The 13178-nt window shown below is 51.5% G+C and overlaps 1 protein-coding gene across 6 annotated transcripts in view; it reads right to left on the reverse strand.

The window, feature by feature from the left end:
* The window catches only part of WDR90 (WD repeat domain 90), a 32223-nt gene that overhangs the window by 18409 nt on the left and 636 nt on the right, over nucleotides 1-13178 (reverse strand). For 3 of the 6 annotated variants that reach the window (XR_012648701.1, XM_075018299.1, XM_075018298.1), the window contains exons 2-19: nucleotides 12974-13173; nucleotides 12690-12866; nucleotides 12269-12407; nucleotides 11600-11770; nucleotides 10508-10631; nucleotides 9666-9733; nucleotides 9462-9571; nucleotides 7461-7691; nucleotides 7151-7213; nucleotides 6769-6837; nucleotides 6012-6122; nucleotides 5756-5901; nucleotides 5392-5449; nucleotides 3704-3822; nucleotides 3325-3486; nucleotides 2409-2539; nucleotides 1149-1265; nucleotides 378-613 (exon numbers count right to left, since the gene is read on the reverse strand). Coding sequence is in view for 5 of the 6 variants with exons in the window: in XM_075018299.1 (XP_074874400.1) it covers nucleotides 378-613; nucleotides 1149-1265; nucleotides 2409-2539; nucleotides 3325-3486; nucleotides 3704-3822; nucleotides 5392-5449; nucleotides 5756-5901; nucleotides 6012-6122; nucleotides 6769-6837; nucleotides 7151-7213; nucleotides 7461-7691; nucleotides 9462-9571; nucleotides 9666-9733; nucleotides 10508-10631; nucleotides 11600-11770; nucleotides 12269-12407; nucleotides 12690-12866; nucleotides 12974-13173 (2432 nt within the window). In the remaining variant the exon portion in view is untranslated. The remainder of the gene's footprint in view (nucleotides 1-377; nucleotides 614-1148; nucleotides 1266-2408; nucleotides 2540-3324; nucleotides 3487-3703; nucleotides 3823-5391; nucleotides 5450-5755; nucleotides 5902-6011; nucleotides 6123-6768; nucleotides 6838-7150; nucleotides 7214-7460; nucleotides 7692-9461; nucleotides 9572-9665; nucleotides 9734-10507; nucleotides 10632-11599; nucleotides 11771-12268; nucleotides 12408-12689; nucleotides 12867-12973; nucleotides 13174-13178) is intronic. The other 3 variants (XM_075018301.1, XM_075018300.1, XM_075018302.1) reach the window with 2 other exon arrangements.

The following is a 13178-nucleotide window of genomic DNA, read 5'->3' on the forward strand; positions in this document are numbered from 1 at the left end:
CACCGCAAGCGTGGCCCCCAGTAGAAATCTGATCTTGCCTCAATGGATCTAAAGCCCAGTGAAATCCTGGGTCTTTGGGCATTTAGATAAAGCCCTTGGATATTATGTTTTGTATTAAAAAGCAATATTCAAAAGATGGAGGAAAATAAAATATTTCTGTTTAACAATACCTTTAGAAGCTAAGGCCAAATTATGCATTACGCTAAAATGCTCAGACCTCCATACTTCCAAAGAATTTCTTGCCCATGGTACCCCCCTATGCTTCAGGGAGGATATTTAAGGGCCCTTGAACTGTGGAGCTTTGATAACCAGACCGAACAGAGACTAGGCAGACTATTAATAAATGCGAAACACCTACTGACTCTCATCTCACCTACCTGCTGCATGGAAACAAGGTCCCAGACTCGGATGGTATTGTCCTGAGACACCGTTGCCATCTGCTTCCAAATGCCCTCCACTGAGAATGCCAAAACAGAGTCCTCGTGAGAGCGCATGAGGGTGTTATAGTCCCGGGACTGGATATCCAGGTAGCCCAGATTCCCAGCAGCGGTTGTGCACAGGACTTTGTGGCTGTCCGGGCTGATGCAGACAGAACTTACTGGAGCCTCGTGCTCTGGGGAAAGACACAGGAATCAGCAAACTCCCCTGGAAAAGGAGCAGCAGCAGCTGGAACACAGCTACCGAACCAGATTCGCATTTAGGAAAGTAATGCACATAAGGAATAAGCATTCCACGACCTGAAGATTGAACGCTTGCAGGTTTGAGTTTAGTGACAAGTTAGTCTCTGCCCTTTCTAGAAGTCCCCAGGCTCTGCTGTTATGGTGATTGTTTCAAAAAGAGTGAAAAACTGCTCAACTTCTCCCCTAATTTTTCATGGACAGATCAGCCATGGATACGAGGGCACAGAAATCAAGATGGAGTGCCTGCTCTCACCCAGGAGATCCTCCTTTTCTCCTACAAGAATGAACATGAATAATTGTCGTTGAAGTAGAAGACTTCCAAGTCAGTCACCCCTAGAGACAGCAAGCATAAAAGATGGCCTTGTTCATGAGAATTGCTTTAGGAGACGTGGCAGTGGAGCTCTGGTTTCACAGCAAGAGGCTGATGGAGATGTGGAGCTCAGAAGGGCCGCTCCCAGCTCTACTCACCTGCCTCTAAGACAACAGCTGAGAAGTCCAGTGGCCACAGCCGCAGGTAGCCATCTTCTGAACCCGTGGCACAGAAGGTTGAGGAGATGCTAATACTGTTTATAGCGATCCCAGGGCCTGAAAACCCAAAAAATGACACTACCTTGTACAGTTGAAACAAGAAAACTCAAACTGAGGGTTACCTCATCCAAGAGCCGAGTCCAGTGGTCCACCCACACCAGTGGCTGAAGTCTCAGAAGCAGCAGCCAGGAATCCCACGGTGACTGACAGTAGAGGCTGAAGAGTCTCAGCTAGCCCTTCTCAGGACTCAAAACATGTTCAGTCCCTGTCCCTTTCCAGCACTCCTCTTCACCACTGTGCAACTCTCGCCAGGCACAGAAAATTCTTATCACTCATTAAACCGTGCCATATTTTTGCCTTGAACAGGATCTTGTGGCAAGGGATGTCCTAGATAACTGCCTGAGATACAAACCCCTTTCATTTCCATGTCTCACATCCTCTCTGCAGTGTAGTGAGAAGGGAGAGAGCATACAGATCTATGGAAACTGGGATTTTTTGATTCAGGTATAAAGTCCATTTTGATTCAGATATAAAGTCCATCCTGAGAGCCAGCACTGCTACCAGGAGGACACCCAAGGACATCGTTTCATCTCCTCTTGGGTATTTTCTCGCCCATGAAGCGAGAACCAGAGTTACATACCTCTCAAAGGGGCATGCTCTAGATTAATTAGCTCAATTTGCCGAAGTAAACTATGCACTAAGTTTTAAGATATCAGAGCAATCACACTTGAAAGTGAATTCTTCCCGCTGTTAAAATTAATGGAAGAGCTGAAAGCTGTACTACTTAGTATACAGCAACAAAGATTTCCCAAACACTCTGCACAGGCTGAATAATGAAAAAAGCCCCGAATTCATCTTTTTCGTTGGTCTGCTTAGCTTTCTTTCCATCTCTACATTAAGACTCCCATCAGCAAATTAAGACCTTGTTTCATGTTTCTAAAAGTAGTGTTTCTCTGAAAGTGCAATCAGCATTTAAAATGCTAAAATTCTTTCTTAAAATGATACTTTGCTGTACTAAGATTATTTGCAGTACTTGAGGCAAATAGCTAGCAATGATCTAATCAACCCAAAATAATCCTTAGCAGTAGGTAAATAGCTGGTTTATTTTACCAGAGATTTGTTTGAGTTCATTTCTGCCCCTGACAATGGTTGAGGTACTCCCCTGCCAGCCCCCTCCTCCCTGCCTGCAGATACTCCTACCTGTGCCGCTGCTTGCCTTGTCCTGCCACTGGCAGCCCTGGGGCTGTGCGGGCAGGAGCCGCCGTACGCTCTTCATGCAGACATTCTTGTAGTCCACCTCCAGGACGTGGCCGCTCTTGCTGCAGACAAAGCTGTAAAGGAAAGAGAGCCTTGCTCTGGCATGCCAGGGTTAAGAGGGGCTGTGCTGGTGTGGTTTAGTAAAAACCCTTGGTTTACGCATTAAACTGTTTGCCTGATGGAAAGCAATTCTGGTTCACAGTAACCTAACAGGTCAACGAGGTGTCCAAAGGCACCTTTCCATGCACTAGCCTACAAATCTACAACCAAGTCAGAGCTTCCTATTTCATGTCTTGTCCCTTTGAAACATTAATTAGCAAAAGAGCTAAAAGCTTGGCATAGACTTCAGAAAGGAACCTCTCTGCCACAGGACACAGCCCAGGGGAATGCAGGGCCAGCTGAGCTGACAGCTCTGCCTTTATGGAACAGTATGCGGTAGCAACAAAGGTCTGGCTTTGACAATTAAAATAAAACAACAAATAAAAGTGTGTATCTATCTATATGCGAGAGGATATGCACCACACTCCTCCCGCTGCCAAAAGAAAGCTAACCACAAGCCTCAGGTTGGGGAGAGATTCACTAAATACAGCAAAACACTAGTACAGTAAGAGGAAAGACCCATTTCTTGGGCTATTCTGCAAGCAGCTGAATCTCTTTTGGGAAGTAAAGCATGCTGAGGAGGGGAGAGGCTCTCCCAGCTTCAGGAAGCACCTCTATTTTGCAGGGAAAACCCAAACAAAATGCCATACTCCTGCAGAGGAGGGGGAAGGAGGCTGCTAAAGGCAGCCGAGAGCCGTAGAACTCCCTCCTAGCAGGCTGCCCTGTGGATGGATGACAGCGGAGCCCAGCAGCCCCTTACAGTGTGCGGTCCTCAGGTTCCCGCTCAGCCGTGTGCCCCTCCTCGAAGGCCAGGTCTGTGAACTCCAGGGAATGGTACTCGCCCAGATTGATGGGACACGAGCGCAACGCTCCACTCCGCACTCGCCACAGCCTGACGTTGTCCCGGCCGCATGATACCATCCTGTCCCGGGAGAGACTGTGTGAGGACCAGGGCAGGACTCTCCAAGCCCCTGGTGAAAGATCAGTGCCCCAAGGTCCACCACCTGACAGCAAGGACTGAGAACAGGAACGGTAACCGTAGCAGCCTACTCCTGCAAGCCTGGACGGCTGCAACAGCACAATTACCCCCGCAGCCATGCCAGAACCAATGCTTTTGATTTATTTTCTTTGCATGCTACCTGGTATCATCAAAAAAAGCAATCTTCAAGGCCTGGATGTCCACATCCGTGTGCGCTTTGGCCAGCACAGCCACCTCTCTGCCATGGGTCACCTGAGCGGCATTCCATACCACCACCATCTGAAGCAAGAAAACATGATAGCAGAGCTCCTCAAACATGGCAGCAAGAGCTTTTCATCACAGCAGCTGACCAGCTGCACATATGGGAGCCTGCTTTGGAGCCAGGCACAAAGTATCGATAACAGTCGAAGCAGGGGAAAAAAAAAAACAACCCTCTTGCACAGAGTGTTTAGGAAAGTCCAACAGCTTTGCAAAGCTTCGTGGCAATATACTTGTCTGGCATCCGTAATTATAGGTTCTAAACCCCAGGGCTGCCTGGCAACAGGGCTCAGACTTGGAAAGAAAATCCACAGAGGAGTGGGAACCCTGCCTGCTGAGATATAAGAGCCGTACCAGGGCTGAGCTGGTCTGCAAGAGCTGGAGGTAGCACGTGTCTGGCTGCACTGGCTCTCACAGCACTTTGCTCCAATGCAGGTTTGAGTGCTGGCAGTGCCCATCATGAGGGGCAAGAGAGTCAAACCCTTTCCCCAAAGGAAAGGGGGAGATGGGTGAAGAAATGCAGGTGATTTGATGCTCTGCATTTCAGAACAGTATTAAAAACAGACACAGAATCACCTCAGAGGCTGGGATGGGCTGAGGCATCACCCAGAGAGAGGTGCTCCTGGCCAGCCCCCCAGCCTGCCCCGTTCTCCCATTCTGCTTTCACCCTATTGATCCCCCTCCCCAGTTTCAGCTCCTCAGCTCCCACCCGGATCACAGACTGCTGCTGCGTGCTGGGAAAAAAACAGAGCACTGTTTGTTTTTTCCTGCAGGCAGTACACAGTTAGTGATGGCACAGCTAATTGCTGGTGGTCGTCAATAAGGGATCAGTGGATGAAAACAGTTCCACAGATAAAGCAAAACCCCCAGTCCCATGAAACAATTTTATTTTTGACTGCTACACATGGGATCTGCGTCATCCCCTAGCTACACTGGTGGGCGGTAGCTTCAGTGCCCAGCATCCCTTCCAGCAGCGATGCCTGCAATGCTCAGAACTGAAAGATTAAACCTTGCATCTTGCCCTAAATGCTATAAAAAAAAGGGGGGGTTGGGGCTCCAGTCAGTGCCGAACCTCCCATTTCAATTCCCATTCCTTCACTACGTGCTTGCAAGCCTTCCAGCTTGAAATGCCACACAAAGACGCGTCACCCTCAGCCTGGTGGGCCAGAACGGCTGCGGAGGCAGGCAGCACTGCTGCTCCTGAGCCTGCAGCGATCCCCGTAGGGTGCAGGCAGAATCACACAGCCACCTTCATCACCCTGCCTGGGCTTATAGCTGGGACCACACCAGGGACAGAAACAGCCCCAAAGCTCAACCCCAGCAGGTCTCTCGAGCTGCTTCCAAAAGGATTTGTTTGCTTGCAGCTGAGGAACGTGCATACAAACACTAATAAGCATCAGGTAGAAGGAAAGTATTTTCTAAGCAGCTAATGAGAAAGGGATCTCTCTCTGACTACAATGAAGAACACGTCTAGGAAAGCCCAGAGCAGAGGTCTGTCTGCAAAATAACTACATAATCTGGGAGAACAGCCATCTCATGTCACTTGTTCACAGGGCAGGGAAACCTCCAAAACCAAGTTTCAGTTCTCACCGTTTTGCCGTGCCCATCCTTTCCGACGCCACACAGAACAGCTCCGCTGTAGGAAAAGCTGCAAGAAGAGGCCACCTGCTGAAATGGAGCTCCTTGTACCCCAAGTGCATCTCAGTGAGGAATAAAAAGGGACAAGTTCAGGGTATGGGGAGACAGCAAGACCTGAGGGATAAGCTCAGGAGGCAACTGGCAGGGTATCAGCTGTTCTGGGCCAGCTGCCAGCATGTCTCAGTGATAAACAGAGGCAGCTGAAGGAGAGCTATAACTCACCCCTGGTTTATCACACACAAATAGCACAGAAAAGCTGCCATGCAGCAACACTTAACCCACCTGAACACATCCCTGCGCCCAGGCTGAAACCCACCTCAGGGACGAGAGGGAGTGGACGTGGGTTTTAAACACTGAGAGGCAGCTGCCTGTCGGGAAGTCCCAGAGGCGCACCACACTCAGGGAACCAGCCTGCGCGGAAGCCAGCAAGGTGCTGTTCCCATTGAAGGCCAGCGCCGACACCTGTGGGAAGCACCAGTTTAGAGGCTCTCAAGGAGAGCTGGGACCAGGGGTACATCTGGGGTAACAAGGACAGCGCTGCCGCAGGGCTTGGTAAGGAGACTTACGCTCACCTTATCTGTGTGTCCAGTGAAGAACCTCTGCTCTCCGGTCTGGATCTGCAGGGTCACTATAACAGCATGGCAGGGGTAGACCACTGCAGCGTTGTTCTGAGTCCACAGCACCTGCAGCACCGAGACAGGAATGAGAGGGCTGCAGATCCTCCAGAGGTGCCTCAGGTCCTAGGCTGGGCCCACAGAGATTTCTGCAACAGGAGATCTGCTGTACGTGTGCAGGTGAGAGGATGCTCTCCCATACAACAAGTACTCTTCTAACTCGCGAAGGAAAACTACGAGCCCAGTCAACATCCTACTTAATTCAGTGGATTATCATACCAATCAGGTCTACTACATGAACAGCAGATACAAGGAAAATGATGTTGTTGGCAGAACCTTGAACTGGCTGAACCAAAATGACCCTTTCTTTACCCTAACACAGACTGCAAGCTGGGCTCCTGCAAGACACAGTGTCTCATGGAAACAATCCAAAACACAGCCCTTCCTTTCCAGACTCCTACAGAGCAGCTCTAATTTTAACATGTTAAAACACAGAAACCATGAGATCTAAAAGGCCCCCATAATTTCTAATTCATCATTGTAACAATGGAAGACCCATGCACAAACACAAGCTCATGCCCATCTGCTTTGGGGTCATTTTCCCCATCAAGAAGTGCAGGAAGGGTGGCACTTAGCTGCCTTTCATGCCTCCAAAAAATCAATACCCTGGCCACATGATTACAGATCAACTCCCGAAACTGTTTAAGCTACCGACCCATTTGGTGCTGTAGCCTCCAAAGCCAATAATCATTCTCAGCTTCAGGATGGGATCTGGTAAGAGCCTCTGGAAAAAAAAAAACAGACAGCACTGTCACACTTAAGAGCTGGACTGAAGTCCTCCACCCACGGGGCCCCTCTGTCCCCATTGCTAGTTTCTCTCTAAAGCACAGAGGCAGCTTTGGGTTCTCTCCCGGTAGAGGGAATGGCTTTAAAGTATTTAACCTGGCAGAAGTCAAATCTGGCAGGAAGGAGGAACTGGGATTTCCCAGTGTTAAGCAGCTCTCCCACCCAGGCTGGGAGGTTACAACCAGCCCTTCCCAGTGCCCTGGGGATGCCCAGAGAGCCAACGGCTGCTGTGGGAAAGGCTGTCCTCTTACCCTGCAGGCAGAGGCTCTCCTGCCGGATGGCACGCCTGGTCCGGGCCCCTTCCTGTACACGCTCTGGGCAAATTAGTAAACATATATTATTGGCTTAAGGTCAGTTCATTTGAACACAGGGTCCCTCTTTCAAGACAAGTAAGATACTAGTGGAAAGGAGAACTGCTAGTCAGAAAAATGCCAGCAAAAGGACTCCATAGAATTAACTGAAACTCCAGCCTGAAGCTTGCATTGCTGGGTTCAGAAGCATCAGCTGTAAGTGTCCCAAAGCCACCCTTGCGCTGCTGTGACACCTCAGCGCTTCACCCACCTCCTCTGAGCTGCTGTGGACAGCTCGGATGGTTTGTTTGCTCCTGTGGTGAGCATACACGTGGATGCCACCGTCACTGACTACCGGTGACTGCCCAGTGTCCCCTGCACTGTGAGGTCTCTGGTTCTTCTCTAGTTCCTGGTCTGCAGCAGGCACGGCTCTTGGAAGCCCCGGGGCTGTCAAGTTAACCTCAGGGATGCTTTTTGTAATTACAGGACACCGGCGCGGCATCTGAGAAAGAGCAAAGCCTCAGACAGATCAGCCCTCCTCCCAGCACTTTCCACCCACCGCAAAGGCAGAGGCAGGGAGACACCCGCGTCTCTTCCTGAGTGACTCTTCACAGCGATACAGACAAGGATGGAGCAACATGGAGGGCGAGCCTGCGGCCAGGTCTGTTAATCAGCCACTCTCATAGAATCACAGAATCATAGAATCATTTAGGTTGGAAAAGACCTTCAAGATCATCGAGTCCAACCATCAACCATGCCCACTAAACCATGTCCTGAAGTACCCTGTCTACTCGCTTTTTGAATACCTCCAGGGATGGCGACTCAACTGCTTCCCTGGGCAGCCTATTCCAATGTCTGACAACCCTCTCAGTAAAGAAATTTTTCCTAATATCTAACCTAAACCTCTCTCGCCTCAACTTGAGGCCATTTCTTCTTGTCCTATCTCCAGCCACCTGACAGAAGAGACCAGCACCCACCTCACTACAACCCCCCTTTAGGTAGTTGTAGAGAGCGATAAGGTCTCCCCTCAGCCTCCTTTTCTCCAGACTAAACAGCCCCAGTTCCCTCAGCTGCTCCTCATAAGACTTGTGCTCCAGGCCCCTCACCAACTCGGTTGCCCTTCTCTGAACCCACTCCAGCACCTCAATGTCTTTCTTGTAGCGAGGGGCCCAAAACTGAACACAGGACTTGAGGTGCAGCCTCACCAGTGCCAAGTACAGGGGAACAACCACCTCCCTGCTCCTGCTGGCCACACTATTTCTGATACAGGCCAGGATGCCGTTGGCCTTCTTGGCCACCTGGACACACTGCTGGCTCATATTGAGCCGGCTGTCACCAACACCCCCAGGTCCTTTTCCGCTGGGCAGCTTTCCAGCCACTCTTCCCCAAGCCTGTAGCACTGCATGGGGTTGCTGTGACCGAAGTGCAGGACTCAGCACTTGGCCTTGTTGAACTTCATACGATTGGCCTCAGCCCATCGATCCAGCCTGTCCAGATCTCTTTGTAGACCCTCTCTACACTCAAGCAGATTGACCCTGCCTCCCAACTTGGTGTCATCTCTCCCTACACTCCCAGTGTTGTCCGTGCACAGTTCACCTCCTCCAGACAGCAAACCAGAGCCCCAGGAAAGATCCAGCCTTGAACAGTCTCTACAAGAGCTGCCCTCTCTCCGGTGAGCAGAGGAGCCTAAAAGCACCTGGCCAGCTGGCTCAGCACATCCCAGTTCAGAACAGCAAAGTGGTTGCGCTCCTCGTTTTCACCCCCTCCACAGTGTGAGAAGGATGGCATCCCCCAGTCCCTCTCCAAAAGCCCATCACCATGTTGTCTGGTAAGCCAGTCCGAGCACCAGCTCCCACATCACCACCAGAAGGGAAGGAGAAATCAGGGGTGAGGGCAGCTGCCTGCAATCCAGACTCCACACACTGCTCTGCTCCCTGAGGGCACCTGATCAAGTTCTTTAGTCTCCAGTCCTCATTTCCTATCTATAATTTGAAGACATAACTATTTGCTGCCTCAGCTGAGACAGGGAGGATAGATGTCTGGAGATTATGAGGTACTTGGCATTTATCTTGTCTCTGCTCTGTGCTACGCCAGACTGAACCACCCAGTCATTAACTGCAGGACTGCGGTCAACAGACCATACCCAGATCAGCTGCAAATGACAACAAGCAGCTTCTATGTCTTAAATAAAGGGACTCAAAGACAAGATGTGGGGAAAACTCCATGGGAGGCAGAAAGGAAGAAGTTGCAGGCTCTTCCACAGTGCACTTACAGCTTTGGGACTGGTTATCTGATGGATGAGGGACAGTCGGTCACGGACTGCTTTGGTGAGTGTCACCGGCTGGGGCAGCTGGCAGAGAGGGTCCCCTGAGACTTGGTCACCTGCGTAACATGAGGAGTGGGTTGGGCTCTTTTGGAAACCCAAGGCATCCACCCAGGGTGGCACAGCCTGGGCTGCTGTCCCCAGCCTTCCCACCTGCCACATGACCAGCACAGCTCTTCTGGATGGAGTCGTACGGCACCTTGGACCCTTCGGATGGGAACCTGAGCAAAATCAGAGGAAAGCGCCATGTAATGGGGATATTGCACTGGCACCTAGGAATCCCACTTGATAACTCACTGTTATCAAGCCTCTTCACTGTCTCCTGTAAGATTCCCCCTTTTGCCCCATCCTCCCCCAAATACAGGGATACTAAAGCCTCCCCCAGGTCTGATCTACACCATTACTTTCCAGAGGTTAACTTGGCACTGCACGCTTCAGGCAACACGGCTACGCTGATGACTGCAATGAGCTGCAATTTATGACCGATGTGGTTCTCTGGCAAAAACCTCAACACGGATGGGAGCCCAGCACCGAAGCTGAGGAAAGTACGCTTACAACTGCCCCCCGAAGAGGCATTACGGTCGATGACAGCTCAGCAGCCCCTATCAGACTACCCTTTAACTTAGCAAGAGGCTGAAGTGCTCCCTAGGAACAGAACACACAGAAGAAATGCTTGCATTATGCTAAGTTAGCCACAGGAGCAATCCCAGCAAGAGACCATTGAGAGAAAGGGCTGGTGTTAACGCCAGGCACGGGAGTGCTCTACAGCCTTTTTCCTGCCCCGAAACATCACCAATCAGCAATTAAGCTGACGAGGGTAGATGTGTTAATGACACCTAAATGCTGGAGTTGTGGTGACCAAAATGTTTCCACTCAAGCTCCAGGTTTGTCTGGATCTGTCATTCTTAAGCGGCGTTACCTGTCCTGCTTTCTCCTGGGGAACAGGGAGGTCTCAGAGCCGCAGTGGGTTCAAGTGCAGCTGGGAGCAGCCATACCTGATGTAGTCATAGAGGTCATGCCACTTCTCTCCCTTCGGGACAGGGAAAGTCATTTCCCGCGGCATGGGAGCGACCCCGCGGCAGGCCAGGTCAGCTTGCCGGGCCTCGGAGAAGGTCACACCTGGCAGTACAGAGACAAAGAGAGTGAATTCTCCAAGGCTCATGGAGCTAACTGAAATCATGTTTCCTGTGGGACATAGGCACAAACCACTTCCCTCGTTGAGAACACCCGAAAAACAAAAATTACAACCCTGAAGTCTATTATAAACTAACACACCTTTGCACAGGAGTATTCCTGAAAATATCAACCTCCAAAGAAGACCCCAGAGCATAAACCCTTGGTATCGAGTTATAAATCCCCCAGGCCCAAGATCCACTTAGTTTTCTATTCAGTGATTCAGCAGTTTCATGTGATTTGTGTTAAGGCTCTGTTCTCATTTTCCTGTCTTATTTCCTTCATGTGTTTGTAACTTCATGGAAGTCTTCAAGATATAAGAAATTTCAGGAATCAGAAAGCAGCATCTATAACTTCCTCCTCACTGATGCTTTCCAGCAGGCTAGTCGGTTCGGGCAGATTTCCAGCACAAAAAAAGAAAGGCAGAAACAAAGGTTTTGACTGAAGCGCCTCTGCCACACTGAGCAGGTGGATAAAAAAAGTAGGTTGGAAGATTTCTGAGACAGAAAAAGCCACAGGCCCTTCCGGCAGATAAAAGCACAGGCCTTGGAAAAGCGAGGCTTGGTAACACCTTTAATTTTTTTCCCCTGAAAAAAAATCCTAACCTTGGTAAGATATTTAACTTTGCTTTTCTCGTTCACTTTTACAGCTGGAAAATGAGAGGATGCTTTCCTCTAAAGGTCGGGAGATTGTATTCACCAGCACACATGGAAACTTAACATCATACCAAGTATTTTGCCCTTTCTGCTTCATATCGTACTGCTCCAGTAACGGCAGCCTAGCGCTCTGCCAGGGCTAACGCCCCTGCTGGCACCACACCTGCAAAAACAGCTTTAAACCCCCATGGGTTCCATCCAGGCTGGGTTGGCGTCACAGGAGAAACTGGAGGCCACCCTGAGGTCTCAGCTCCTCACCTGGATCGAACACCAAGTCGCTCGTGCAGAGGTTTTTCACCAGCAGGTTGGAGCAGAGCTTGATGCTCTTCAGGTGGCTGTAATGGCGGTTGAGGTAGAGGGAGAGGATGGAGTGCAGGTCAAGCACCAGGCAGGTCCAGCGCACATCAGCAGGGGCTGATCCCACGAGATCTGGGGAGGAGAGCAGCAGGTGGCAAAAGGGAAGATGGGAAAAGATGCTACAGACCTTGGCCTGCGGACCTTGCGGAATGGGAGACGCAAGATTTAACATGGTTAAGTAAAAAGTATTTACTAGGCAAGACTCCCAGCAGGCTTGGCTTGTCTGTGCCAAGATGGGAAATCACGCCTCATAGCTTGCTACTGTGGCGCAGGGGTGGGGAAGGACAGGCAAGCAGCCCCACTGCCTCTGTGGACCTGCACCCAGCCTGACAGTGCACCCCACTGCTTGGGAGAATGGGGATGGGGGACATCCCTCCTGGGAGCTACCGCTCCGACCTTCCAGCTGCTGAGGTTCTCCTGCTCAGGACCGCCACTCTTCACCTTCCTCAAACGCATCAAGTCAACTTCTGAACTCTATTTATTTCCTAACAATTTATTTCGGTAGTGACGTGCCAGCCTGGTCCCAACTGGGCCGCAAGCAGCAGCGCCTGCACCGCGCACGCTCCTCACCCCGCCTGGACGCCCTGGCCGTGCAGTCGTACACCGAGCCCTTGGCTGCTCCACAGATGAAGGGGAACTGCAGCCAGGTGGCTGTGGATTTGAACTCCTTAAAGAGGTTGGAGAAAGAGATGCGAACCACCTGGTTTTCCTGAGAAGACAGACACACGCACAGAGCTTTAGTCACCCTGGTGGCTTCGGCAGGGAAATGCTGTAGAGGAGAAGGCGCCTGGCCATGTCCCCTGTCCCCACTAGAGATGCCACGAGGATGGAAACCATCTCCAGCCTGGGGTAACCCACCAGCAGCAACAAAGACCAACCAAGTTCCGCACTCCCCGAGCACAGAAGACCACCGCTGCCACCCACCCTGGTCCTCCAATCGGGCCACGACGCTAACGACGGTGATTTAACGAGGCCGCCACGCGTCATGTACCTCGGTGGCGACGTCCAGGTGGACGACGAAGTGCTTGCGGGGCATGGGCTTGAAGAGCAGGTAGAGGTAGCGCCCTGCCAGCCCCAGCGACTGCGTCCCCGTCCGGGGCAGCTGCAGGTAGCTGCTGGTGGGGACGGAGCCCCGGATCCGGTAGACGGTTCCCTTCAGCCTCGCATCCTTCCGAAACCACAGAAAGGGGTGATCGGGGGGCGGGGGGAGTGTCAGCGCTGCCCCCCTGCAACCGGTCCCCCCCCCCTACCCCGTGGTGCCGGTGCCCCCGTTACCGTGAGGGCGGCCACGTCCCCCTCCCTGGCGGAACGCTTCCACTCCTCCACGCGGAAATGCTTGAAGATGTTCAGGTAGGGACGCTGCCAGGCTGCCGGTACCGGGATCGGCGGGGGAACGGTACCCCCGCCCGGACGCCTCCTGTTACCCCCTGTACCGGGGACCCCGCCGATGTCCCTGTATCCCGAGGTCCCCTGCCCTGTT

The sequence above is a fragment of the Buteo buteo genome, chromosome 29 (assembly GCF_964188355.1).
Source record: "Buteo buteo chromosome 29, bButBut1.hap1.1, whole genome shotgun sequence".
Lineage (NCBI taxonomy): Eukaryota > Metazoa > Chordata > Aves > Accipitriformes > Accipitridae > Buteo > Buteo buteo.